This window comes from Stegodyphus dumicola, chromosome 5 (genome assembly GCF_044657685.1).
Source record: "Stegodyphus dumicola isolate Sdum_Otavi_A_Nest chromosome 5, ASM4465768v1".
Taxonomy (NCBI): domain Eukaryota; kingdom Metazoa; phylum Arthropoda; class Arachnida; order Araneae; family Eresidae; genus Stegodyphus; species Stegodyphus dumicola.
This window is the reverse complement of record NC_140772.1, coordinates 21,062,983-21,086,080: the sequence shown is the minus strand read 5'-3', so window position 1 is coordinate 21,086,080 and position 23,098 is coordinate 21,062,983. Positions and strand designations below refer to the sequence as shown.

Sequence of the window (23,098 nt, the reverse complement as noted above, 5' to 3'; positions counted from 1 at the left end):
AAACTGCAGGTGTGTTTTCAGCTATTAACCCTCAATCGATACCTTGACCATCCCTTCACCACTTAAATCGTCTCCCATAGGGTCAGTGCCAACTCCAAATCGTAAATTTAATCGTCTCCCATAGGGTCAGTGCCAACTCCACTGAAAACCTCTGTTATAAAGACTGGAATAGACACATACTTATTGATAAATGGAATAGACACATACTTATTGATAAATGGAATAGACACATACTTATTGATAAATGGTGCGTTGCAGGGAAATACTTATTTTTCTTACTTTTAAGTACTAAAGAATAATTTTACTTTCAGATATTGTTGTTTTCTTCCTGATGAGGAGTTTGAATAATGGAATAGGAATATTTCTCTTGCGAAAGTGCAAAAAACACATCCTTCAATCCACCGCTTGTTTACATGGCGACATTTTGAAGCATTTTTGATTTGATTATCTGATAACAAGCAAAAGATGTATAAACATATACATATATACACATATCTTTTTGCTTGTCAGTTCTTCATTCATTTATTTTATATTTTTTTGCAATAATCAATCAACTTCTTTGTACGAAGTAAAGGAAGTATTGTAATTGCGAAAAATTTCTGCTGGTATCATATTTCAACAAAAATATCTATTTTGATCTCCCTCAAACGCATTCAAATGATAGTTTTGCGTATCATGTGTATGTATGAACAGAATAAAGGACTTTTTTTTTTTTCTTTCAAAACGGATTGTAAAATGAATTTTGAATAGATTCAGAAGAGTTTTTTTCGTGGAGTCTACACGACATACACACATACGTACGTATGTATAAATCTCGCATAACTCAAAAACGAGTAGCCTTTGGATGTCGAAATTTTGTATATGGGACTGCTTTAACATGTAGTTGTTCACCGTTGTTTTTTGTTGCAATCGGCCACACCAAACGTACCCACTCTGGTACCTGGCTCGGTGAGCTCTGGATTTTATTCGTATATGTTGGTAAATTGTGCAATTTTTTTTAAATAATTGAATAATGTTGTTCTTATGTTCCGGTTAAGCAATCTGCATGCAATAGTTGTTAATAAGCAATCTGCATGCAATAGTTGTTAATAAGCAATCTGCATGCAATAGCAATTTAAATGTGGTAGCTATGCTTAACGATGCCACGATTTGCTTACATTTGAAACTCTTAGTAGGATAGCGAATTAAGTCATTTTGTGAAGCAACTTCAGTATCTTTTTGCCGAGTGAGACCAAAATTCAACTTTCAATTTTGTGCACTTGCATAGAAACTCTAATTTTCGAAAATATAACGCTGATCTTTTCCTGTATTTTCCAATTTTCAATGAAGGTGTTTTGAGTTTTATGCATTTTCCCCCTGCCGCGAAGGGAGAACTAAATCCATTGAATAAGAAATATATCTCTAATGAAATTCGAGGAAATAAATTTAAATGAAACGCAGCAAAAATGTCTATAATTTAATATGCGTACAATGAAGTAATGGTGTCCACATCAGATATTTTTAGAGAAGTTGAGAATTCAATGTCGAAGGACCTTCTTTGTTAATACAAAACATACCATATCTTTATATGCAAAATTTACGAAATTATTATACAGGGAGTGTACTTAGATTACTTTTGAGTGCATATTAATGATAGAAAGTCAAAAATCTTTCATCCATGTTTAGGAAGCAATTATAAATGAAACGTTGCTCATTTTAGCAATTCAGAATATTTTCGCCTCTTCAGAAGTGCAGTTGGCCTTCAGTTCATTTTTGCGGACGACAACGCTTGTCCAAAGAATGTCTATGTAAAGAAGGAAAGGCTCCATAGACGTAATGTAAACCAATTTGTCTTCTACGCCGCTAGAAAGAAGAGGGAAAATTCGCCAAGAGATTTGGCGACGACACCTGTTGGCGAGAATTTCCCCTTCTGTGATGTACTGGACCTAGCCGAGATTTTCCTCCTCCGCCACGTGTACAGGAAATTGAGGAACACTGGTTAAGATGTATAAGAAAATTAGGTGAAGTTTCACTTTCATTGGCTGTTGAACTTACATTATCCATATCGTAGTTTGAGGTCTGATTTTATATCCGTCAATATGGAGGAAAAAACATGGAGCCACACAGCTTTAAACTCTTTATAAACGTGACTTTCGAACTTCGACATCAGCTTCGAGCTTTGGCGCTTTTTGGCGACAGATGTTTCACGCATGCGCAGCTGTTTCCCTTTTCGTTTGAAGGGAACCACTCCTGCTGCTGCGAAGTTTTCCTTCTTAACAGTACATATTCTTTGGCTTGTCGACATAAGGTTAATATGCAAAGTGGCGACATTAACTGGATGGACTGGTTAGCCACATCTCCAGACCTATAAACCCTACAGAACGTATTTGAGCTCTTAAGAAGACAACTTCAACTCGCTTTTCCCCTCCCAGAATCCTCCGGCCTAAAAACAGTGTTGTTGCAGGAGTGGTAAAGACTGCCACAGGGAATCATAAGTTGCCTCATTTCTAGTATGAAATCCCGTTTTGTTAGAACCAGGGAAAAAGTTGGCGGCAGACAAAATTTACACAAAACCACATTTGTTTGATGGCACAACACACAGAATATACTGGAAAACACACAATGAAAAGCATGCACAGCTAGTACTTATACATACGCTTGGCTCAACTTGGTATCTTAAAGACGCCAACTAGCGCCGGTTTGGCATAAGCATAAAACATCGCTAACACATTTTGAGGTTTATATGAATGATAGAGAGAACCAATCATACCCACTTTAAGCATCTTTTTTATTCGATGCTATAAAAAATTTTCTTTAGACTTTCCTGCACCGTTGAGGCTTCGAAGATAATAGGCCAAATACGAAAATTCGCTTAATTTTGAACACCAATGTATTTTACATTCAAAAGGAAATGCGGATATAAACTCTGGAATTTTCTAAATTCAATTTTGTATACGATAGTAAGTATTTATATTAATTTTTGAGTTGGTAATCGTAGACATGATTTTTGTCGAAAAGGAAAAATGAAATGTTTCTACTTTTTAGAACTTTAATCTCCTTGTTTTATAATTTAACTATAAAATTATTATTTAATTTTTATAATTTTTCATGGCAGAATCTTTTTGCCGAAAAATTCGTGGTACTAAAATATCGCAATTTGAAAATTTCAGATTGCAATATTTTCTTAAATAAATCTTTTGAGGAGTTACCTGTTTGATCGAGTAGGGTGGATCCAAATGCTGAAATTACAAAATTTGCTTTCAGTGTTACTGTTTGCTCATCATCAATTAGCCAATTTCCTCTTTCGTCTTGCTCTGTTCGACTAAATTCAACCGATGTAATTCTGTCATTTTTAACAATGACCTTTCGTGGTGTTAAAAAGGGTATAAATTCGCATTTTTCTTCGTGTGCCAGCTGAACCTGTAAAAAAATCGATAGAGACATAATATCAGTGTGTAAAGTAAAGTTTTTTACACATGATTATGATACAATTACACGACGAATAAGTACTAGTTTAATGAAAATATAACGCTTATTTTTGTTGTTTGACCTCTAAATTAGTGTTTTACTCATGGTTTTCCAAAAAGTTAGCGATAAGATTTATTTCTTTAAAACTCTAGTACAGTAAGACCCCGCTTAACGCGGGGGATACGTTCCATCAAAGTAGAGCGTAATGCGAAACAGCGCTAAACGAGGCTATCTTTACATGTAAATATTGGGTTAGGGGAAGATGGCTAGGAAATTGGTTAGGTATTAAATTTAAAAAGTATGTTTTTTTAATAAAAATAAAACCAAACATTTATTTCTTAAAGCCCAAAGTAATACCACATTATTATTTCTTGCAAAAATAAAAACAAAATATAAATAACAAAACGAATATTCTTAAAAAAAAAAAAACAAATAAAATTCTCAATCAGTCATATTTAGTTAGCCTTCCGCGTTTTCGGTGTTCTGCCTTTTTGTGACAAAAGCATCTAATGTTGTTTGCCTTTTTCTTTTGCGTTGTTCTCTTAACGGATAGAGTTCTTCATAAACGGATAGAGCATCTCTAACACCACACCTTACTTTTGAGCTCCTGTCAAAATTCGGATCATTTTCAATGAATTGATCCATTATTTCAGTTATGGTAGACAAACTCCTTTTTACAAACGCCATCGAAAGTTCTTTTTGCTCTTCTGAATCACTGCTGTCAACATTTTTGTTTTCTTCTTGTTCAGTTAATTCCTTGAGCTCATCATTAGAAAGACTAGCCGCTGCTTCTTGAATTATTTCTTCGACACCTTCCACATTTACCCCTTCAAAATATGTCTGTACAATACCGCACCAAACAAGAAATACAAGTACACTCTTTCGGATATGTATTTGAAACCTATCGCTGCATAATATTTCGGGGAATCCCCGTATGCTGCGAGCGATTTCGTGGAATCCCCGGGTTGAAATAAAAGAGCGCTAAACCGAAACAGCGTTAAGCGGGGTCTTACTGTACCTGATATATTTCCAATGGAAGTTACTGAAGTAGAATATTCTAAGAAGCATCTCTACAGTGGTAGCTAGGTAGGGGGCTCTAAACGTTTTATATGGGGGAATGGGACTACGAGGCCGTTGCGCTTTCAAGACACATTTTTCTTTACATGATTATATCTTTCCGTATTATATTAAGTTGATTTAAACTAATAGCTCTGTTTAGTTTAATAATTTAATTTAATTTGATGAACATTTTATATAAAATAATATATAAAATGTTTTTGTGCACAGTTTTATACAAAATACGCCGTTACACATGACATACTAATTTGAAGAGAGTAAGATGCTGACAAGATTAAAAAGTGATTCCCTTTTCTATTCATATTTCATAAAAATGTGAATTTCCTGTTTGTTTGAGTGATTTCTCTGAACTAGCCGATTAAAGTTTCAAGAAATTTTGGCGAATCATGTAAATATTGTACGCGCATAATTTTAAAATCAGTAATATAACTTCTGTTACATCAGAAGTTTAGTCCCAGTTCTCTTTGATACTGACATAATTATGTCAACTATGCGTAATTTCTTTATATCTCATACTTGTAAATAACTGTATATATTAAAAGCAACCTTTATTAAGTATACAAAAGTTAAACAAAATTATTAAACTAAATAAATTTAATACGAGTATAGTACGGCAAGATAAAATACAGTGATGTAAAGAAAAATATGTGTTGACGGTGGAAAGTCCTAGATCCTTATATGGTACCCGCTTATATATTACTCGTTTTTATATGCCTTAATTAGTAAAATATTTATTATGTTCTAATAGATTGAATACAAAGCATTCTATACATTTACTTGAAATACTTTCAGAGGTATTATTACGATTATTTCAGAGAACTAATTAAGTAAGGTCATGGAGTCACGGAAATTTTACCAAAGCAGTTTAAAACTACTGAAAATAAATTTAAATAGCAATCACAAAACCGAAAGGGCTTATTTTGAAGATAAAATAACCGAGATAACCGAAAGGACTTATCTCTCTTGATTAAAAGAGAAGTTTATTATATTTGTTAAGAAAGAGCATTCATTGCTGATTAAAAGATATATCTGAACTCTGTTCTGAAAATCGCTAGTACGAGCAGCATGTTTCAGTTCAATTTTGCATCATTTAATCGTTCAAAGTAAGACTTGTGAAGATTTTAAACTTTTAAAAAAACAAACACAACTCGTGCTATAAATAATTTACCGGAGCGTACAGTTTAAAGTGTCGGTTCCAAAAGAAGACGAAACATTTGGATAGAACTGACAGAACCTAAAAGCGCAGTGCGAGTGCCAGAAAATTCTCTATCTATCTATTTTAAGATCCAAAAGCCCTCAGCTTAAATAGTCTTAAAATTAATTTGCATTCTGGTGAGGAATACGGAAAGAAGTTAAAGTTCAAAATCATAATTTAACTGGTTAATTTGGTATCGGTTCCAAAAGAAGACGAAACATTTGGATAGAACTGACAGAACCTAAAAGCGCAGTGCGAGTGCCAGAAAATTCGTTCTCGTGAGGAATACGGAAAGAAGTTAAAGTTCAAAATCATAATTTAACTGGTGTTAATTTGTAGAGACATTAGGTATTTTTGGAAGCAGGCAAGATGAAAAATGAGCAAAAGCCTTCGCCGGGAATCGAACCATGGACCTCTGGAACACCGGCCCAGGGTGCAGAACGACTACAACGAAGGCACGCTAAGAAAGCGGGAGAAATACCTTATATGCATAAGAAACTTACAACTTAAAACACGTAATACGATTTTATATTTTAAAAATAAACAAACAATATTTTAAAATTACCATATTTATTATCACATGGAAGCTAAGGATGTTTTAGTAGAGTACTGGCATATAACTTCGAACGTCTGCCTGCTTACAAAATTATCGCCGTAGTTTTAAAAATTCGCTGTGTATACAGTGAAGCTTCATAACATCATGTAAAGAAGCAGAAGAACATTTCTCAGTCTTATGAAACTCTGCAATCTTTCTTCAGCTTCCTTCCACATAAATTTCTTGTTCGCCTGTCGTCTTCATCTTCATCCTTCCCCTCCTCATCATTATCTTTCTCCTTTCCTAGCAGATGCCTCATCCTTTTGCCGTCATCTTAAAGGGGATTGTGATGGGAACAATATTGTCTACATCCATCCAAACCTGCACCTCCTTTTCACTACCAATAACCTTCTCCGAATGTGTATTAAAATCCAGAATGCCTGACATTGGCACCGCAGTTGTTTTAAAACCAAAAGAATCTTTGCCGCTTGACTAGCCCTCTATGATCATGATCATAGGCCCCCAATTTACATCAACAGCGACATAAAGCAAGTGTCTTTGTAGTTTTCTAGGAAAGAGAAAAAGTAAATACGGCGTCTTTCAATGTGATTTTTTTTTTTTTTTTTTTTTTTTTTACCCTGAAAATCGTGGACACTACTTTTTAAATTTACAAAAAGACGCGTAAAAAGTGATCGGTAGTTCATCATTATATTCTAGACCGCGGTAGAAACATTATCAATGTTTTCAAGTCTTCGGATTCTAAACTCATTACTTACTTTCTTAGCTCATAGGCTTAAATTTCGGATACTTACATATAGGAAAATGTTATACTCTTGATAAAATATAAAATTTAAAAAAATGTGGCTCATAATATATTACATTTTCAGATAGCTTTTCTTGAAAATTTAGCGATCGTATACGAACTGCAAATACCAATGTTTAAATTTGTACTATGTAACTAAAAGTAAAATAGCAGCTTGCGGAAAAGGTCTCCGATAATAACTGTAAGTGACCAGCATTTAGGTTTAGACTGTCGACAAAAGTTTTGATCAATAGTTGCAGCGAATTTCTTTTATATAATTTCACTATTTTGTAGAACATTAACAACATTATTTATCAATAATTTATAAACCATATATCGCTCATAAAACTAAACATTTTTCAAGCGCAAAGCACCTAGATTTCTTGCTGGGTAGTTATTTTTGGTAGTGTAGAAAAGTCTTCTGTCAGCCTGGCCTTATCATCAACTGAAGATATTACAATACAAAATTTCAAGTGTAAATTTTAAATAAAATTTTAATTAAAAAAGATTTTAGTTTTTAGCACAAGACGCAAATGGCAGGAGGCATTGCGAAGCAGTTCTCTAAGTGAAAGAATCAGAAATGTAATGTGAAGGAAAATTTTGAATAAGAAGAAAAAGGTCGAGTATGGATGTTCCTATCTATTTTGCCATTTACTTTTATAAAACCTATACACATTTTATACAAAAGTTTTCCATTTCTGGCATCTAGTGGAACTACTACCAGTAAAATGTGTAGGAATAAGTATAAGTCGAGGAGCATCAGAATTTCACTGTTGGTCTTACAAGATAGTCCACTTCACGAACTGTTGCACTACTCCGCCTCAGTTATCATGAAGAATGCTGGGGCAAGGGTCCAAGGAACTATAACCCTTTTCCTACCAACAAACCATTGCAGAGAACTTTTGGCTTGCCAGCATTTTAAAGGCCCCCCAATGCTCACAGATATGATACAGACATGCATGCTTCCCCCAGAATTCGATCCCGAGCCGAACGATATAGCAGTTTTAACATTGCTAATAATTATACAGATTAGGACGATAATAATATCTTTTGGGCCATATAAGATAATACTGAGGTAGTACTTACGAGCAGATGATCCTTTTTACCAATCGGACATGTAAAATTATGTTTCTATAAAATATCTGCTTTAATACTGTATTTTCTGTTGGTCAATAATCTTAATAAGATTTCCCGTAACGCATTTTATTTTAAGAGTATAGTATGCGTAATGCAATATATATGTGATTCGATTTCGTGTTTCAAGTCTTCTAATGTTTAAAACTTGATAGAATGAATGCTACTTTATAATTTCGGTATTACTTTATAATACTCTTATCTAACAAAATCTTTGCTGCCCAAAGATCTTGCATCTTACAATGGATACCGGCTCATGTAAATATTTTTGGTAATGAGAAGGCCGATGAGCTTGCAAAGGCATCCCGTGATTCTCCTCAGCCATCCAACTGCCTAACCCTCGTTGATGCCAATGCAGTTGCCAGCCAAAGACTAATCGGGGCTCAAATTAAGGGAAACTCCAACCCGGAATTGAACTGTGACAGAGCCATATCGACTATCATAACCCCACTTAGGACAAATCACTTAAAAGGGATGAGGATTTCTGCAGACGGACAGCGTAGTTACACGAACATTTGTCCTCATTGCCCAGATGACATCCCACTGTCTCGCCGTCACATCTTCAGCTGCCCAGCAATCCAGGCCAGACTGTTTGACATCGGCATTGAAGACCCAGTGGACCTACCTTATACGGATAGAGCTGCCGAGGTTGCAAAAGCTGTCTTTGACAGCTTCGGAGCTATATAATTGCACTTTGTCATAGACACGACATCATCATCAATACCCTTATCTATTCTTAATCTAATACTAATTTGACTCTTATTAATGGATGAACCAGTTATGTAAAGCTTTATATTCATATTTCATACATTTGTCTTTAGTTATAATTTGTAATTCCGTTTTTCTCATGTTATTGACTTTATGTGTTATATGAAACTAATTGTATGTGCCGACCAACTGGTATATTGGTTAGCGTCGCTGACTGCCGTGCCGAAAGGCCCGAGTTCGAATCCCTTAGATGGCATAGATGTTTGTAAATGTATAATGTCCGTGCTGCATAAGGCACTTTAATATGTGGCGAGCCGAAAGTCCTCTCGGAAGGTTCATGGCAGAGGAAGAGGAGTTGGAGACCGTAGGGCCCGTCCCGCAGGGGTGCTCTCCATCAAAATTGGGAACGGAACTGAGCTAAATCGCAGTTCCACCAAATCCACCAAAGAATATGTATTGTTGAGAAGGAAAGCTTCGCAGCAGCAGGAGTGGCTCCCTCCGAACGAAAAGGGACACAACTGCGCATGCGTGAAATATCTGTCGCCAAAAAGCGCCAAAGCTCGAAGCTGATGTCGAAGTTCGAACAGGTTCGACGGTCACGTTTATCAAGAGTTTAAAGCTGTGTGACTCCATTTTTTTCCCTACATATTGACAGATATAAAATCAGACATCAAACTGTGATATGGATCATACAAGTTCAACTAGTAAAGCAAAAAAGCACGACAATTCGAGTTTAAATTATCGCGAAAAGTCAAAGAACGATCCAGCTTAACCCGTGTTCCTCAATTTCCTGTACACATGACTTAGGTGGAAAATCTCGGCCAGGTACATCACAAAGGGGGAAATTCTCGCCAACAGGTTCCGTCGCCAAATCCCTTGCCGAATCGTCCCTCTTCTTTCTAGCGGATCAGAAGACAAACTGGTTTACATTACGTCTATGGAGCCTTTTCTTCTTTACATAGACTTTCTTTGGTTCCACCTGTAAGGTGCTGATGGCTGTTGCCAATGGCAGGCGTAAACTTGCGCTCCTTGCCAAGAGGATTTTCGTGGGCTTGGTCAGACAAGTGAGCATTGGCAACAACAACAAATCATATGTTACTTACCTCTTCAGGTACAGCTCTAATATTTGCAGTTCCTTTCCTGTAGACTACGAACACTTTTCTTGCTCCACAGCGGATAGCCGAAGTTGCACAGTCAAAAGCTGTGTCACCTGCGCCCAGTACAATAACATTTCCATAAAGCTGTGGTAGCTGTTGCTTGCATGCACACATGCCTGCTCAAAATAACATATAATAGTGCGATCAATGTTTCTAAATATTTCTGCGATGGATATACACTGACTACCAATAAGTATTTGGACAGCTGTGATAGAAAAGAAAAACTAACTTTATTCAAAATCAATAGTTGGTAGAGCCTCTACGAGAGGTAATTACAGCGTGGATCCTCCGGGGCATACTTTCCACAAGTCTTTGCATGTAAGTATTAGTGGTATTTTCTTCCACTCGGCTTGGAGAAGACATAGAAGCTCTTTCACCGATTTTGCACGGGTAGTGCACCTCTGAATTCGGAGATGCAACTCGTCCCAGAGGTTCTCGATAGGGTTCAGGTCTGGACTCTGGGCAGGCCAGTCCATTCGTTGAACTCCATTGGCACCATACCAAGCTTTGGTTAACGTAGAAACATGACAAATGGCATTGTCGTCCTGAAAGAAACAGGGGTCCAACCCGTAAAACTGCCACAACGTTGTCATCCAAAACGACATTGTCATCCAAAATAGTGCAATAGGCATCGGAGTTGAGCTTACCATTAATGGGGACCAAGGGTCCCAGCCCATACCAGGAGAAACACCTCCAGACCATAATTCCACCTCCGCCGAACTTCACTGTTGGCACAATGCATTCTGGCAGGAGACGTTCCCCAGGTAGACGCCAGACCCAGACCCTGCCATCCGAACGGTAAAGGGTAACCTTGATTCGTCACTCCAAAGAATCCGTTTCCACTAATCTATGGTGCAATTTCGATGTGCTTTGCACCACATTAACCGAGCAGCGCGGTTGGACTTTGTAATCAAAGGCTTATGGGCAGCAGCACGACCGTGAAAACCAAGCAGATGTGCTTCCTTACGGATGGTATTCATTAAAACAATACTCCCGGATGCCTGTTAAAACTCCTCGCGGATGAGGGCCATCGATTGGGTGCGGTTCTTCCGAATTTCTCTGTACAGCACTCGTCGGTCTCTATCTCCCAGTTTCGTTGGTCTCCCGACTCGGGGCACATTCCGACAATCACTGCTCATCTTCCACTTCTTAATCACATAGGCCACTGTCAATTTTGGGTACTTCAGATCGCTAGATATGTCCCTTATAGATCGGCCATATTTGTGATATACGATAATTATACCTTTCTCGAAATCAGAGAGCTCCGAACTGCGAGGCATCTTGCATGCGACTAAAGCCGATGTTGTTTCCTGCACGATACATACCGGCGGAGTCCGTGACGTACCTTAGGACCGCAGATATCGTCATTTGCATAGGTGTCCAAATACTTATTAGTAGTCAGTGTATTGCCACAATGGGTTTGATATTTTCAAAAATAGTGAAGTACCTGCTTTGCTTGCTTTTGCAACAGCTGGAAGAAATGTTTTAGAGGTGTAAAATCCATTTTCGACCTTAAGATTAGCGAACATTGGTGTTACATGAGGCTCTGGTAGACCTAAATAACATAAATAATTCAAAATATTACGTTAGATTAAAAAATTGTCTTCCATTTATGTAAAACAATCTTTTTGATGTTAAGTATAAAGAGGTGTTAGTTCTCAAAACTGGGTGACAGCAGAACAGCAATTATTTTGAAAACCGAAAGTAACGGCATGATTAAGTAAGATAAGACTGGTGTTCTGAAGTACATAGATATAGAAATATTGCCTTTCGAAGATGTTGATTTTTAGCGAACAGCGAACCTGTTAGTTGAATCAGATTAAATGGCTAATCTTTGGAATATGGTAACAGGTAGTTTGGCGACATTTTGGTAAGACGATAAAGGTTACTAGCTAGCACTTTAGCAGTGTACATGGATAAAGTCAAGAGTGTGCGCAATGCCACTTTTTTGCAATTCTGGGATGTTTTTTTAAGTGAAAATAGGTCGACGTGTACATGGTTACCGTGTATGTGCAATTCTTAAAAACGCGGCAAGCAGTTTGCGATTCTGCACTTTCTCCCAATTTCGCACCTGATCTTCGTCATGATTAAGTACTTTTGTTCCATAAAAGTTCTAGCATAAGCGTAATTCGGCTAGCAAATTGTTGAAAAAAAATGTTGAGTTAAAAAAAAATCGCCTTTACTTCGTGAAAACAAAATACCGTCCAAACAAAAACTAGCAGGTTGCTGTAGCAGGGTTGGTCGCCAAATTTTCGCCAAAAAATCGCCAAGTTACCATAATCTAAAGATTAACCGATTAAATATCCATTTTTATTTAAACTGACATTTGTGGCCACAGTTCACTTGGCACTCTAATCATGCCTATGTCCAAAGAATTTACATCTTTAATTTGTTGCGGTAGAAAGAAGCAGCATGGTATCATCTTAACGGAGAAATAGGTAGAAGTAAAGTGCGTAGTTATCCAATACTCCAGCTTAGGAGACAGGTTTCAGTTCTCGAAATTCTGACTTTTTTCGAATTAGCTACGCCATTATCTTTATGTAAAAGTCATATGATAGGATTCATCTAGAAATGACACAGCCCAGAAAGAGTTATTACCATTTTTAGAATAAAGAGGAAAAGTACCCAAAGTAAAATAATAAGAAATTTGGGGGCTATTGTTAATTTAAATTATTATTTACATACTTTGTATCTTACATAGATATATCATATACATTATAAGCTCAACCAGCACTGAAGGTGAGATAACTTAAATTAACAGTCAACTATAAATTTAAATTCAAGTATGCAAGTATCCGAAGGCTACTAAAATCAATTTAACGTGAAGTTGGTTCAACTGAACTGTCGCGGACATTCAGTATAGGCAACTATAATATCAAAGCCGAAGACTACAAATCTTATCTGATCTAATAACCTAGTAATGTGGCCTCAAGAGGCAGAACAAGTTCTGTCTTACAGTCCAAAACACTAATCTTAAGTACACGCGAACTAATTTACATTTAAAATAGCATACATTAATTTGCATTCTGATGGGAAAACGGAAGAGAGAAGTGATAGTAAGGATCCGAAACTTAAAATAACTGGTTAATTAACATAAATAAACCTTACAATATTATATGACAGCTTAAATTGCAGTTCATATCCAATTTTTTTATATTATTCGCCTTCTCCGAATTTTATGTGTATCTGCGCGGTTTAGAAAAATTAATACCTCTTAAAAGCTCAGATATGTAACTAGATGCAGGCATATCAATATACAAATTTTTTAATGCGGATTAAAAAATTTTGGCTAATCTTTGGAATATGGTAACAAGTAGTTTGGCGACATTTTGGTAAGGCGATAAAGGTTACTAGCTAGGACTTCAGCAATAATCTGAGAAGTACATTCCATCTTGTATGTTGTCTGAAACACTGTTGCTTAATATTTGGATCCCATGGCCCTCTCTAAAGTAAATTCCAAATTTTTATTGCATTTATGTGACCATCCAAAAGAGTTGCTTGAATGGTGTATGAGTGTAGAATTAATTGCAGATAAGTATGAAAGTCCAACATGTGGGAATGAAATGAGATTGTGTGAAAGGAAGGATATTACAGATAAGTTTGATTGGCGGTGCAAGAAATCTGGTGAAAATGGACTTTCCGGAAAATTACGATCGGAATTTTAGCTAATAAACACTTAGAAACAATTTCGCACCTAATCTTCATCATGATCAAGCACTTTTGTTCCATAAAAGTTCTAGCATAAGCGTAATTCAACTAGGAGATTGTTGGAAAAAAAAAATGTAGAGTTTAAAAAAAAAAAAAACATGCCTTTACTTCATGAAAACAAAATGGCGTCCAAAAAAAAAAAAAAACTCGCAGGTTGCTGTAGCAGGGTTGGTCGCCAAATTTTCGCCAAAAAATTGCCAAGTTACTATAACCCGAAGATTCACCAAACTTTGTACTGTGAAGTAATCATTGTGAAAATACTATATCGTGTTGTAAAATTATTTACTATGCTTCTATAAAGTTTTCTAATTTTTAGCGGTATTTACATGTTATCGCAACCACCTTGGAACTGTTTGGCGAATTTTCCGAAAAAAAAAAAAAAAAAAAAAACCAATGCTGTTATTGCCAAAAAAAATGTATATTACATACATACATACATATTTTATGTTTCAAGTATATATTTATTCTCAAAAACCTAGTTAAACCTAGTCAACCTGTTATCATTAAGCCTAATTAGCTACAAACGGTTTTTTGTTTTCGTTGTGGTAGAAATTTCGTAGCGATCGCTTTGAGAAAAGATTCGAAGCATTGTTTTTTAGTGATTTTTTGGCTAAATACTGTACTTCTGCAGAAGTTTTGCTTCAGCTTCTTCTATCATAGCAAAAATCACACAAGCACATATTTCAAATTCGAGCTTAAGATAAAAAATATGTACTTTTCCGTTTCGCCGCCGCAAATCTCGCCAAGCAGACTTTGTTGGTGACAACATACAGTATACACATAAAAAATGTTAACAAATGTTAGGTCTAAGAAATTTTCATTTTGAGGGCATAAACATTTTAATATGGTTTAAAATTTTGAAGAAAGCCAATAAATAAAGACAATAAATTTATAAAAAGATATTAATTAAAGAATTCACTCTGGTTTCATGGTTACACATCCTGATTCGCCGGTTCGTATCACGTGACCCCAAGTGATCTCATCTCACATAAACTACTAATTCTCTCAGTAATTTAATTTGGAATACAAGTTTAAATCTAAGAATTATTTCAATTCGTACGAATAGCTTACTCAGAAATTATGAATTTGGAATACAAGTTTAAATTTAAGAATTATTTCAATTCGTACGAATAGCTTACTCAGAAATTATGTAAAACCGCAGTGCTGTACTTTTTTAGTGCATTCTCATTAGAATGGATGAATTTAACCCTTGACTTTACCTTTTCTATATTTTCGCCTTCGGGGTGAGCGGTTTGATTGCATCCTAATTGACTTAATTACCGCGAATAGTCTTAGGGCATAAAATTTAATTATCTTGTAAAAATTCTATGTAATTGTATGCCAGTATTGAAAGAAACAATCAATCTGATAAGAAATGGCTGCGACTTGTTTTGAAAATGAGGCGTAAAAGATTACCAGCGAAGATATTCCGTTTGGCATCAGTTGCACCATTATTGGCGACTTTACCGTTTGCCCCGGCAAAACAGAAAAGTACCAAAAAATTAATATGTAATTTTTCTATAAAAGCCGTTGGAACTTGGAATACAACAAAAGGAATGCATACGAAAATGGCGATGTCGGAAACTGAATATTTTTATGTGCATGGTTACCGGTATAGTTATTATGCGCCTGGTTACCAGAACCTTGGCGATTTCTACTAAGATGGTTGCGATAATACATAAATACCTTTTTAGAGATACAGTCAAAAGTCGTTAATCCGGACTCGTTGGGACTTCCGCGATTCCGGATTATCGATTTTTTCGGATTATAGATCATCAGTTTAAATCTGGTAAGAGGGCATGCAGAAATTCTAAAATTAAAAATATGAAACCGTAATTTATGAAATAAAGAAAAATTATGATCTAAAGGGTATCAAAATTTACAAAACAAAAAAGCTTAATATTTATTTGTTTACTTTATTAAACATTTCTTTCAATGTAAGTTGTTTAAGTTGCTTCCTTTTATGTGATAATACTTTCTCTTTAATTCTATAAACAGACATAATTTCTTGTTCAGTTACAAAGTTCCCCTGTTCAAGTCCCGTAATTGCTGTGCGGTGAATACCGACTAACTTGTCAATCGAATTTTTTTCGTTTTCACTAACCTCTCTGTCACTTTCTCCATATCTTTATCCATTTTTTGCAGCAATTCCACTTTTTGTTTGATGGACATCGAAACATACTTTCGTTTTGTAGATCCTTTGGGAGCTCCAGCATCGGAAATTCTATTTGACATAATCGAAAGTTCAAGTTTACTTTTATAAAATTGCTCCTACAGTCTACAAAAAATAATAAGCCGGATCCAATTCGAAGATTAAGGAACAACGCAATCATCAACATTAACTTAAATACATAATTAGATCATTTTAGCTTATACCGTCCGTTATACATAAAACGCGCACGCGAAAACGTATTCTGCACTTGCGCACACGCATAAGCGCAGTCGTAAACGTCTTACGCGCACGCGTAAACGCATATGCGCATGTGTCAACGCGGCGAATGCGCAGAAAGTTTTTAGCTTTGAGGTCCGGATTATAGATCATTCCGGATTATGGGTGTCCGAATTAACGACTTTTGACTGTATATTACATTTACATATGTTTTTCTGTATTATTTTTCTTATACTAGATTTCAAAAGACTTTTATCTACCTATTCCTACGAAGATTGCCTTGTATTCATCTTTTAGTGATAATAACGTAAAATCCTTTCCTAAAGATTTGTTGCATTCTACCTGTTAAAGTAAAAATGTGTATTAAAAAATAATTACGAAATATTAAATTCATTTTATAAGTATCAAATATATAATATATATTTCTTTCTTCAAATTTATGTGTACATTTCTATAAATTTAAGGTTGACTTACTTTTACTCCTAGATCCTTCATGAGATCGATTTCAAACTGTATTACGTCATAAGGAAGTCGGTATTGCGGTATTTCAGAAGAGCTATAATTACACCAGCAAAGTTTCTTTAATTAAAAATAAATATTGATTGAAATAGGGAAAAAATTGCTCACCTGAATAAAGTAAAGAACATGTTCATGACATTACCTTAAACCCCCAATATATTTTTCTTTTTCGAAGACTGTGATGTCTGTGTAACCTAATCTTCCCAAAAATGTCGCGCAACTGACTCCTGCTGGTCCACAACCAAAGATTGCTATTTTAGATCTGTAGCTGTCAGGTACGTCACCACTGGGAAACAAATCAGGATCTTTTATTTGAGGTATTTTCATCTTTTTGAAGGTCTGGAAATGAAAGTTTGTGGATCTTTAAAAACATACAACGTTTATTGAGTGAGAAATAATATCAATAATAAAACTAATTGCGCTTATGAAAAATAGGATATAATCGTTCATCTCTTAATACGTTTTTTTTTTTTTTTTTTTTTTTTTTTTTTCCCATTATTAACTCAAAAGGTTCTATTAACTACAGGTTATTTTTATTTAGCAAGGTCCCCCCCCCCGAAGTTGACCTAGAGAACTCTGCAAAGCTATTGTCTAGGATCTGTAACTAGGCAGTTTCGGCCACGGGGGGTATACAAATTACGAACCTAGTGGTTCTGAAGGCCCTGGAAAGGTCTTATTGACCGCCCATGGGTATGGCACGTCCTAAAAGAGACGGCTCTAATAGCCCTGGGGGTAGCGTCCCTGGTTTGCTAAGTAATGTCGCTCTGTGACGGGCAGCTCTAGCGACTGGTAGGTAGCAAATTGATGACCACTGGCGCTCTGGGAACTGTGTCCCTCTACGTGCGATCCAATCCCTCCAAGGTTCTAGGACAAGGGACTCCTGGGTTTAGTTCGGGAGGGCAAGAGGACCCTTAGTGTCCTTAGTTCACGGGAAGGGACGCGCCCAATATATCATGTCTTATTTGGCAAGGGGGTGAATTTCTCTTAACCCTTTGGCTACCAACGGTACATATATGTCCCACCAAAAGTTTAAAAATTACTGCTGATTTAAAAAGTACTTATAATCTCCTGAATGTTGGGGATCATCGTTCAATAGTTGGAAAATCAAGACGTCGCTGTGTTTGGTGTACACAAATGAACATAGAGAGAAGAACAAATATGAGTTGCTCAGTGTGTAATGTTAAGCAAAGAAATATTTTACCCTGTACCATACGATGTAAAATCTATTTCATATAATAAAGTTTTTCAGAATAATAGGTGTGCTTATAGTAAGTTAATCGCTACGTGTGAGACATATTTATCTCACCATTAACTACGGCTGGGGCATATGTGTCTCAGCCTTTGGCTTGAAATCCGTTCGTCAAAAAAATTCCAAATGTTAAATTTACCTTATTTACGACATATTTTGTTCACTTAGATAGAAAAAAAAAGGCGGGTTTTTTTTTTTTTTTTTTTTTTTTTTTTTTTTTTTTTTTTTTGTTTTGTTTCTAAATTTTTTTAGTCAAAAGATTAAAACGCTTCAGGCGGCATTAGTACTATATTTATGTCGATTTGAGTCACTACTGAAAGACATTTTATTGAATTTGCTGGTCTGATCAATAAAACGGACTTTGTGGATATACTAAAATTATACTCAAGTCAACTGGGTGCTCTTTTCTTTTTTTTTTTTTTTTTTTTTTTTTTTAACAACGACAATAAGCGAGAGTATAAATACAATAGTGACAAATTTACTGCGAAAGAAAGCGCTCATGAATTTGTAGTATTTTCAGAATTTGATCTACTGAATAACTATTTCCGAACTTTGATACATATATTGGATGAAACTTCTAAATTGAGCTATTGATTCAATGCACTGAGGTTTTACGGATAAAATTGCAAAGAGGACTGAAAACCGAAGTGTGTCCAAAATTCGTCAGATGAGGTTTTCATTAAAAAAAAGTATTTACATTTTGCTTATAATTACTATTTTTATTATTTTGCTTTAGACAGTTAAAAAGAGATATCAGTATAAAAAAATATTTTGACAAATACGTAATTTGAAGAATTACAGAATTTTACACTTATACATATTAGTGGATTAACACTAATTGATTTAACATGGCATTTTATAATAATTATTTAAGCGTCTTAAGAAGAAACAAAAATTCCTGCGTATGAAAGACAGTTAAAAAGAGATATCAGTATAAAAAAATATTTTGACAAATACGTAATTTGAAGAATTACAGAATTTTACACTTATACATATTAGTGGATTAACACTAATTCATTTAACATGGCATTTTATAATAATTATTTAAGCGTCTTAAGAAGAAACAAAAATTCCTGCGTATGAAAGTCTACATCTGCATTTCACTGCGATATTTAGAAATGTCGTTAAATGTAAACTGATAAATAATAACAATGACCCATTTCTAAGGCAACCATCCAGAGTTTTAGATGATTGTCTCTTTTGTGAAGACGGTCATCTCAAGAGAAATGATGCTCATTTTTGATTAGTTATTTTTCAGAATACGGATCACTTTATGAGACAGTCATCTTTTGGAGGTAGTCGCCATGGCAAGGTACACTATACGTATATTAAGAACAAGTATTATATGCACAAAATCATCTTTAAAAGTGTATTCTTTTTCTGAAATTTAAAGTTTACCTCTACGGCAAATTGTTGAAGTCCTCCAATATTAATAGGACCTTCTTCGGTGGCATACAGGTTACAGCCTCCCACGCAAAGGTCACTTGTTGGGCATACCATACCGCAAGATAATCCAGCAGGATTATCCGAGAGGATTATTTTAGCAGCGCCATAATAATTCTAAAAAAATTAAAGTCTATAAATGCACTGTTAATCACTTTATTACATACAATGGATATGTATATAACACTTTTAAATAACTGTACTTTTAAAATAGGCGTACATATGAACTCTGTTCATAAACTCTCTTGAAGCATATTTAAAGGATCGTACAAACTATTTTCATTGTTTTATCAGCTCACGTTCTTATTTCTTATAGAGGGAAGACTTGGAATGGGATCCAATATGTACGCTTCCAGGTTCAAAAGTTATCTTTTGCATTACCAACACAAATAACGTCAAAAAACTCTTTATTAATTAGTTCTTAAGTGCGCCTTTGCTATCATCTATCATCATTGCCTTTATTGAAACTAAAATTTCATTTCCTTTCTTTGTTTCATGAGAAGGTATTTAAGTAAAATACATAAGTATAACGCTATTTATGAATAACAACGAAATCGCCAGTTAAAAGTCACAGTTCAAATAAGAGATATTTTATTGACAAATTTGTTACTGTTGAGAAACACCAAAATATTATTAAGATGCATACTTTCTCACTGTTACACCAATAAAGAATGTATTGTTATAATTTGAGGTACATGGTGTCTATAATTAAAGAACCCTATTTCAAAGCTGCTTACAGGCGAAATCCGTGATCAGAAAGTTGTGAAATTGTGTGGCAGACTTAGTGAAGAGATGGGAATGTGTTTCGGAGAAAAAGTAAATAGTTACAAATAGCGTCACCAGAGGAAGTTTTAATTTAAAAAAAAAACATGCAGTAAAAATGTAAATCTTTCTTGACGTCATACAGCAGCTGTAATAAAACCTAGAAACATTCTTGGGGACTTTGTTTTCAATGTCCTTGTTGCTTACAATGACGATAAGTTTACGAGATCGAGCTTTGTTAGTAAAATTGTTTTAAAAAATAGCTGGGACTTTAGTAATGTGTGGCTTCCCCGATCCCCAGACCTAAATACCTGCGATTTTGGGCTTTGGGGACATTTGGAATTTCTGGTAAGTCATGACAACCTAAAAACGTTCGTTACCTTGTTCTTAAACCCAGCATTTCACGCCAAGTGCTGAACATATCCCAGCACACACTTCGGTCAACTGTGGAACATGCCATCTTGCGATTTCAGACGGTAGCTGAAAATGATTGCCATCATGTGGAACATATTTTTCTTGTGACAAAATTTGTAAAATTGTAATACTATTGTAAAGGTGCATTTTCATCATGTCCGCCACAAAATTTCGCAATTTTCTTATCACTAATTTCGCTTGCAGACAGCTTTGAAATAGGGTTCTTTAATTATAGACACTCTGTATATACTGATGTCGCTAAATTGGCACTGATTCATCAATTCCCAAGACGAACGTTTTTCTTATTGATTTTCTTTTTTGCATGAGTAAGATGTCATGACGGGTTTAATCTACTTATTTTATACATTACTTCAGGATTAATATGGTCTATATGCTAAAATTCAGAAACTTTTTGTTTCAGTATCATCTTTCATATTAGTGAAAATTTCTGTTTTGTAAGTAAATTCTTATTAACTTATTAGTGAGAATGCAACTAACGTTTCAGTGATATAGGGCTTAGCATTATACGTTCTGTAGGCAACAATTATTATTGGTCATAATAACTACAACTACTTCTACTAGATAATAACTACTACTTTCACTTCACCAATAGTTTCAGTTTAGTTTCTAAGGTTGTCATGCCTGAAATCAGTAGGAGTTAGTGAGGGCTACAAAGAATAATAAAGATGTTATATATGGAAAAAATTTATTCTTGCTTTTCCATTTTGCCTTTTAAATTATTATAAAAAGAACTGTGCAAGAACTACAGTTCCGTCCCGGCTTTAGCAAAATATAAGCAATGTTCCAGTTTAAAACTTCACGGATTTGATTTGGTGTTTGTATTTTTGGAATTACTTCACAGTGGATTGTAACAGGTTATTTATCTGGTTCTCTATCTGTTCTGATACATATTAAAACACCTGGATAAGTACCCTCATTGTACACATTAAGACATAAATAGGCATCAGTATGATGTATACTAGAATATAAGATAAGTATTCGGCTAATCTTTAGAATATGGTAACAGGTAGTTTGGCGACATTTTGGTAAGGCGATAAAGGTTACTAGCTAGGACTTTAGCAATAATCTGAGGAGTACACAGTTCGAATCACAGATTATTTTGTCTCAGAGAAATGAGACATGTCATGTGACATTTTCCGGAAAATTCCGATCGAGATTTTAGGTAATAAGCACTTAGAAACAATTTCGTTGCTAAAGTGCAGAATCGTCCACTTATTTGTTTGGCGCTTTTTACAAGAGTAAGAAGAATTGGATTTTATAAGTGAAAATAGGTCGATGTGTACATGGATAAAGTCAAGAGTGTGCGCAATGCCATTTTTGTGCAATTCTGGGATAATTTTTTAAGTGAAAATAGGTCGACGTGTACATGGATAACGTGTATGTGCAATTCTTAAAAACGCGCGAAGCAGTGGGCGATTCTGCACTTTCTCCCAATTTTGCACCTAATCTTCGTCATGATTAAGCGCTTTTGTTCCATAAAAGTTCTAGCATAAGCGTAATTCGGCTAGCAGATTGTTGGAAAAAATGTTGAGTAAAAAAAAAATGCCTTTACTTCGTGAAAACAAAATGGCGTTCAAAAAAAAAAACTAGCAGGTTGCTGTAGCAGGTTTGGTCGCCAAAGTTTCGCCAAAAACCGCCAAGTTACCATAATGTAAAGACTCACCAAGTATTCTTGTGATGCATACAGATGGAAAATACAGGATGCACACAGGCAGAAATTTTTACTTGAATATAAATTCATCTTCTTTTGTGGATTAAATTAGATATTTTTACTAGTAAATTAAACATATGTTATACTTCAGATTGATAATTTAATTGAAATATTTAATTTATATGCCCATAAAATGCTGAAAAATAAACTTACTTTTGTAGCTATGCAGCTTATGAACGCTTTTATGTCAAGTTGGGTTGGACAACCTTTCTGACACGGAGCATCTGCGCACTTCAGGCATCTAGAAAAAATTAAATAAATAAACTAAAAATGCGAAGTTTCCGAAAGTTTAGAATATGTCTGTGTAGTTCCACTTGAGATCAAAAGTTTGGCAATAAACTTTATCCATGAGGTAAAATATAGTGTTACGAAATGTACAGGCGCGGTAAGATAGCTTCCCTGCAAAGCAGTTTTAGGGTTGCCATAAAATTGCAATTGTGGGTAGAGTTGTCATATTTGGCGAGAAATCGCCCGTTTGGCGACAAAATTAGCGATATACCATGGACGGTTGGAGAACCTTCTGAAACGAATTTTTACCGGTTTAGCGCAGAACACAAGCCGAAAGCTATATAAACCCTGCTGGTCCGCAAGTGTCTCAGAGAGTGTGCCTCGTCTAGCGAGGCGTGCAGAGTCGATCGAGTTGACAGCCGCGCAACGAGTGCCGAGTGGGTCGTCGAGTGCACCGAAGGAGTCTCTTAGTGCATCGTCGAGAGAAAGTGTTGAGCTCCGGGAACGACTGAACCCAAGAGTCGGAAGCCGTACTCTGTGTGTCGTCGAGTGCATCGCGAGTTATAGCGGGGAGAGTCTCGAGAGTAGTTCCGAGAACG

The 23,098-nt window shown here is 35.4% G+C and overlaps 1 protein-coding gene across 1 annotated transcript in view; it reads right to left on the bottom strand.

Annotated features, from left to right (window-relative positions):
* The window catches only part of su(r) (dihydropyrimidine dehydrogenase su(r)), a 59,261-nt gene that overhangs the window by 22,862 nt on the left and 13,301 nt on the right, over positions 1–23,098 (bottom strand). Inside the window, exons 4-11 of the mRNA XM_035367413.2 lie at positions 22,425–22,512; positions 19,319–19,480; positions 16,814–17,010; positions 16,627–16,708; positions 16,413–16,494; positions 11,503–11,610; positions 10,002–10,171; positions 3,189–3,399 (exon numbers count right to left, since the gene is read on the bottom strand). Of these exons, the coding sequence (XP_035223304.2) occupies positions 3,189–3,399; positions 10,002–10,171; positions 11,503–11,610; positions 16,413–16,494; positions 16,627–16,708; positions 16,814–17,010; positions 19,319–19,480; positions 22,425–22,512 (1,100 nt within the window). The remainder of the gene's footprint in view (positions 1–3,188; positions 3,400–10,001; positions 10,172–11,502; positions 11,611–16,412; positions 16,495–16,626; positions 16,709–16,813; positions 17,011–19,318; positions 19,481–22,424; positions 22,513–23,098) is intronic.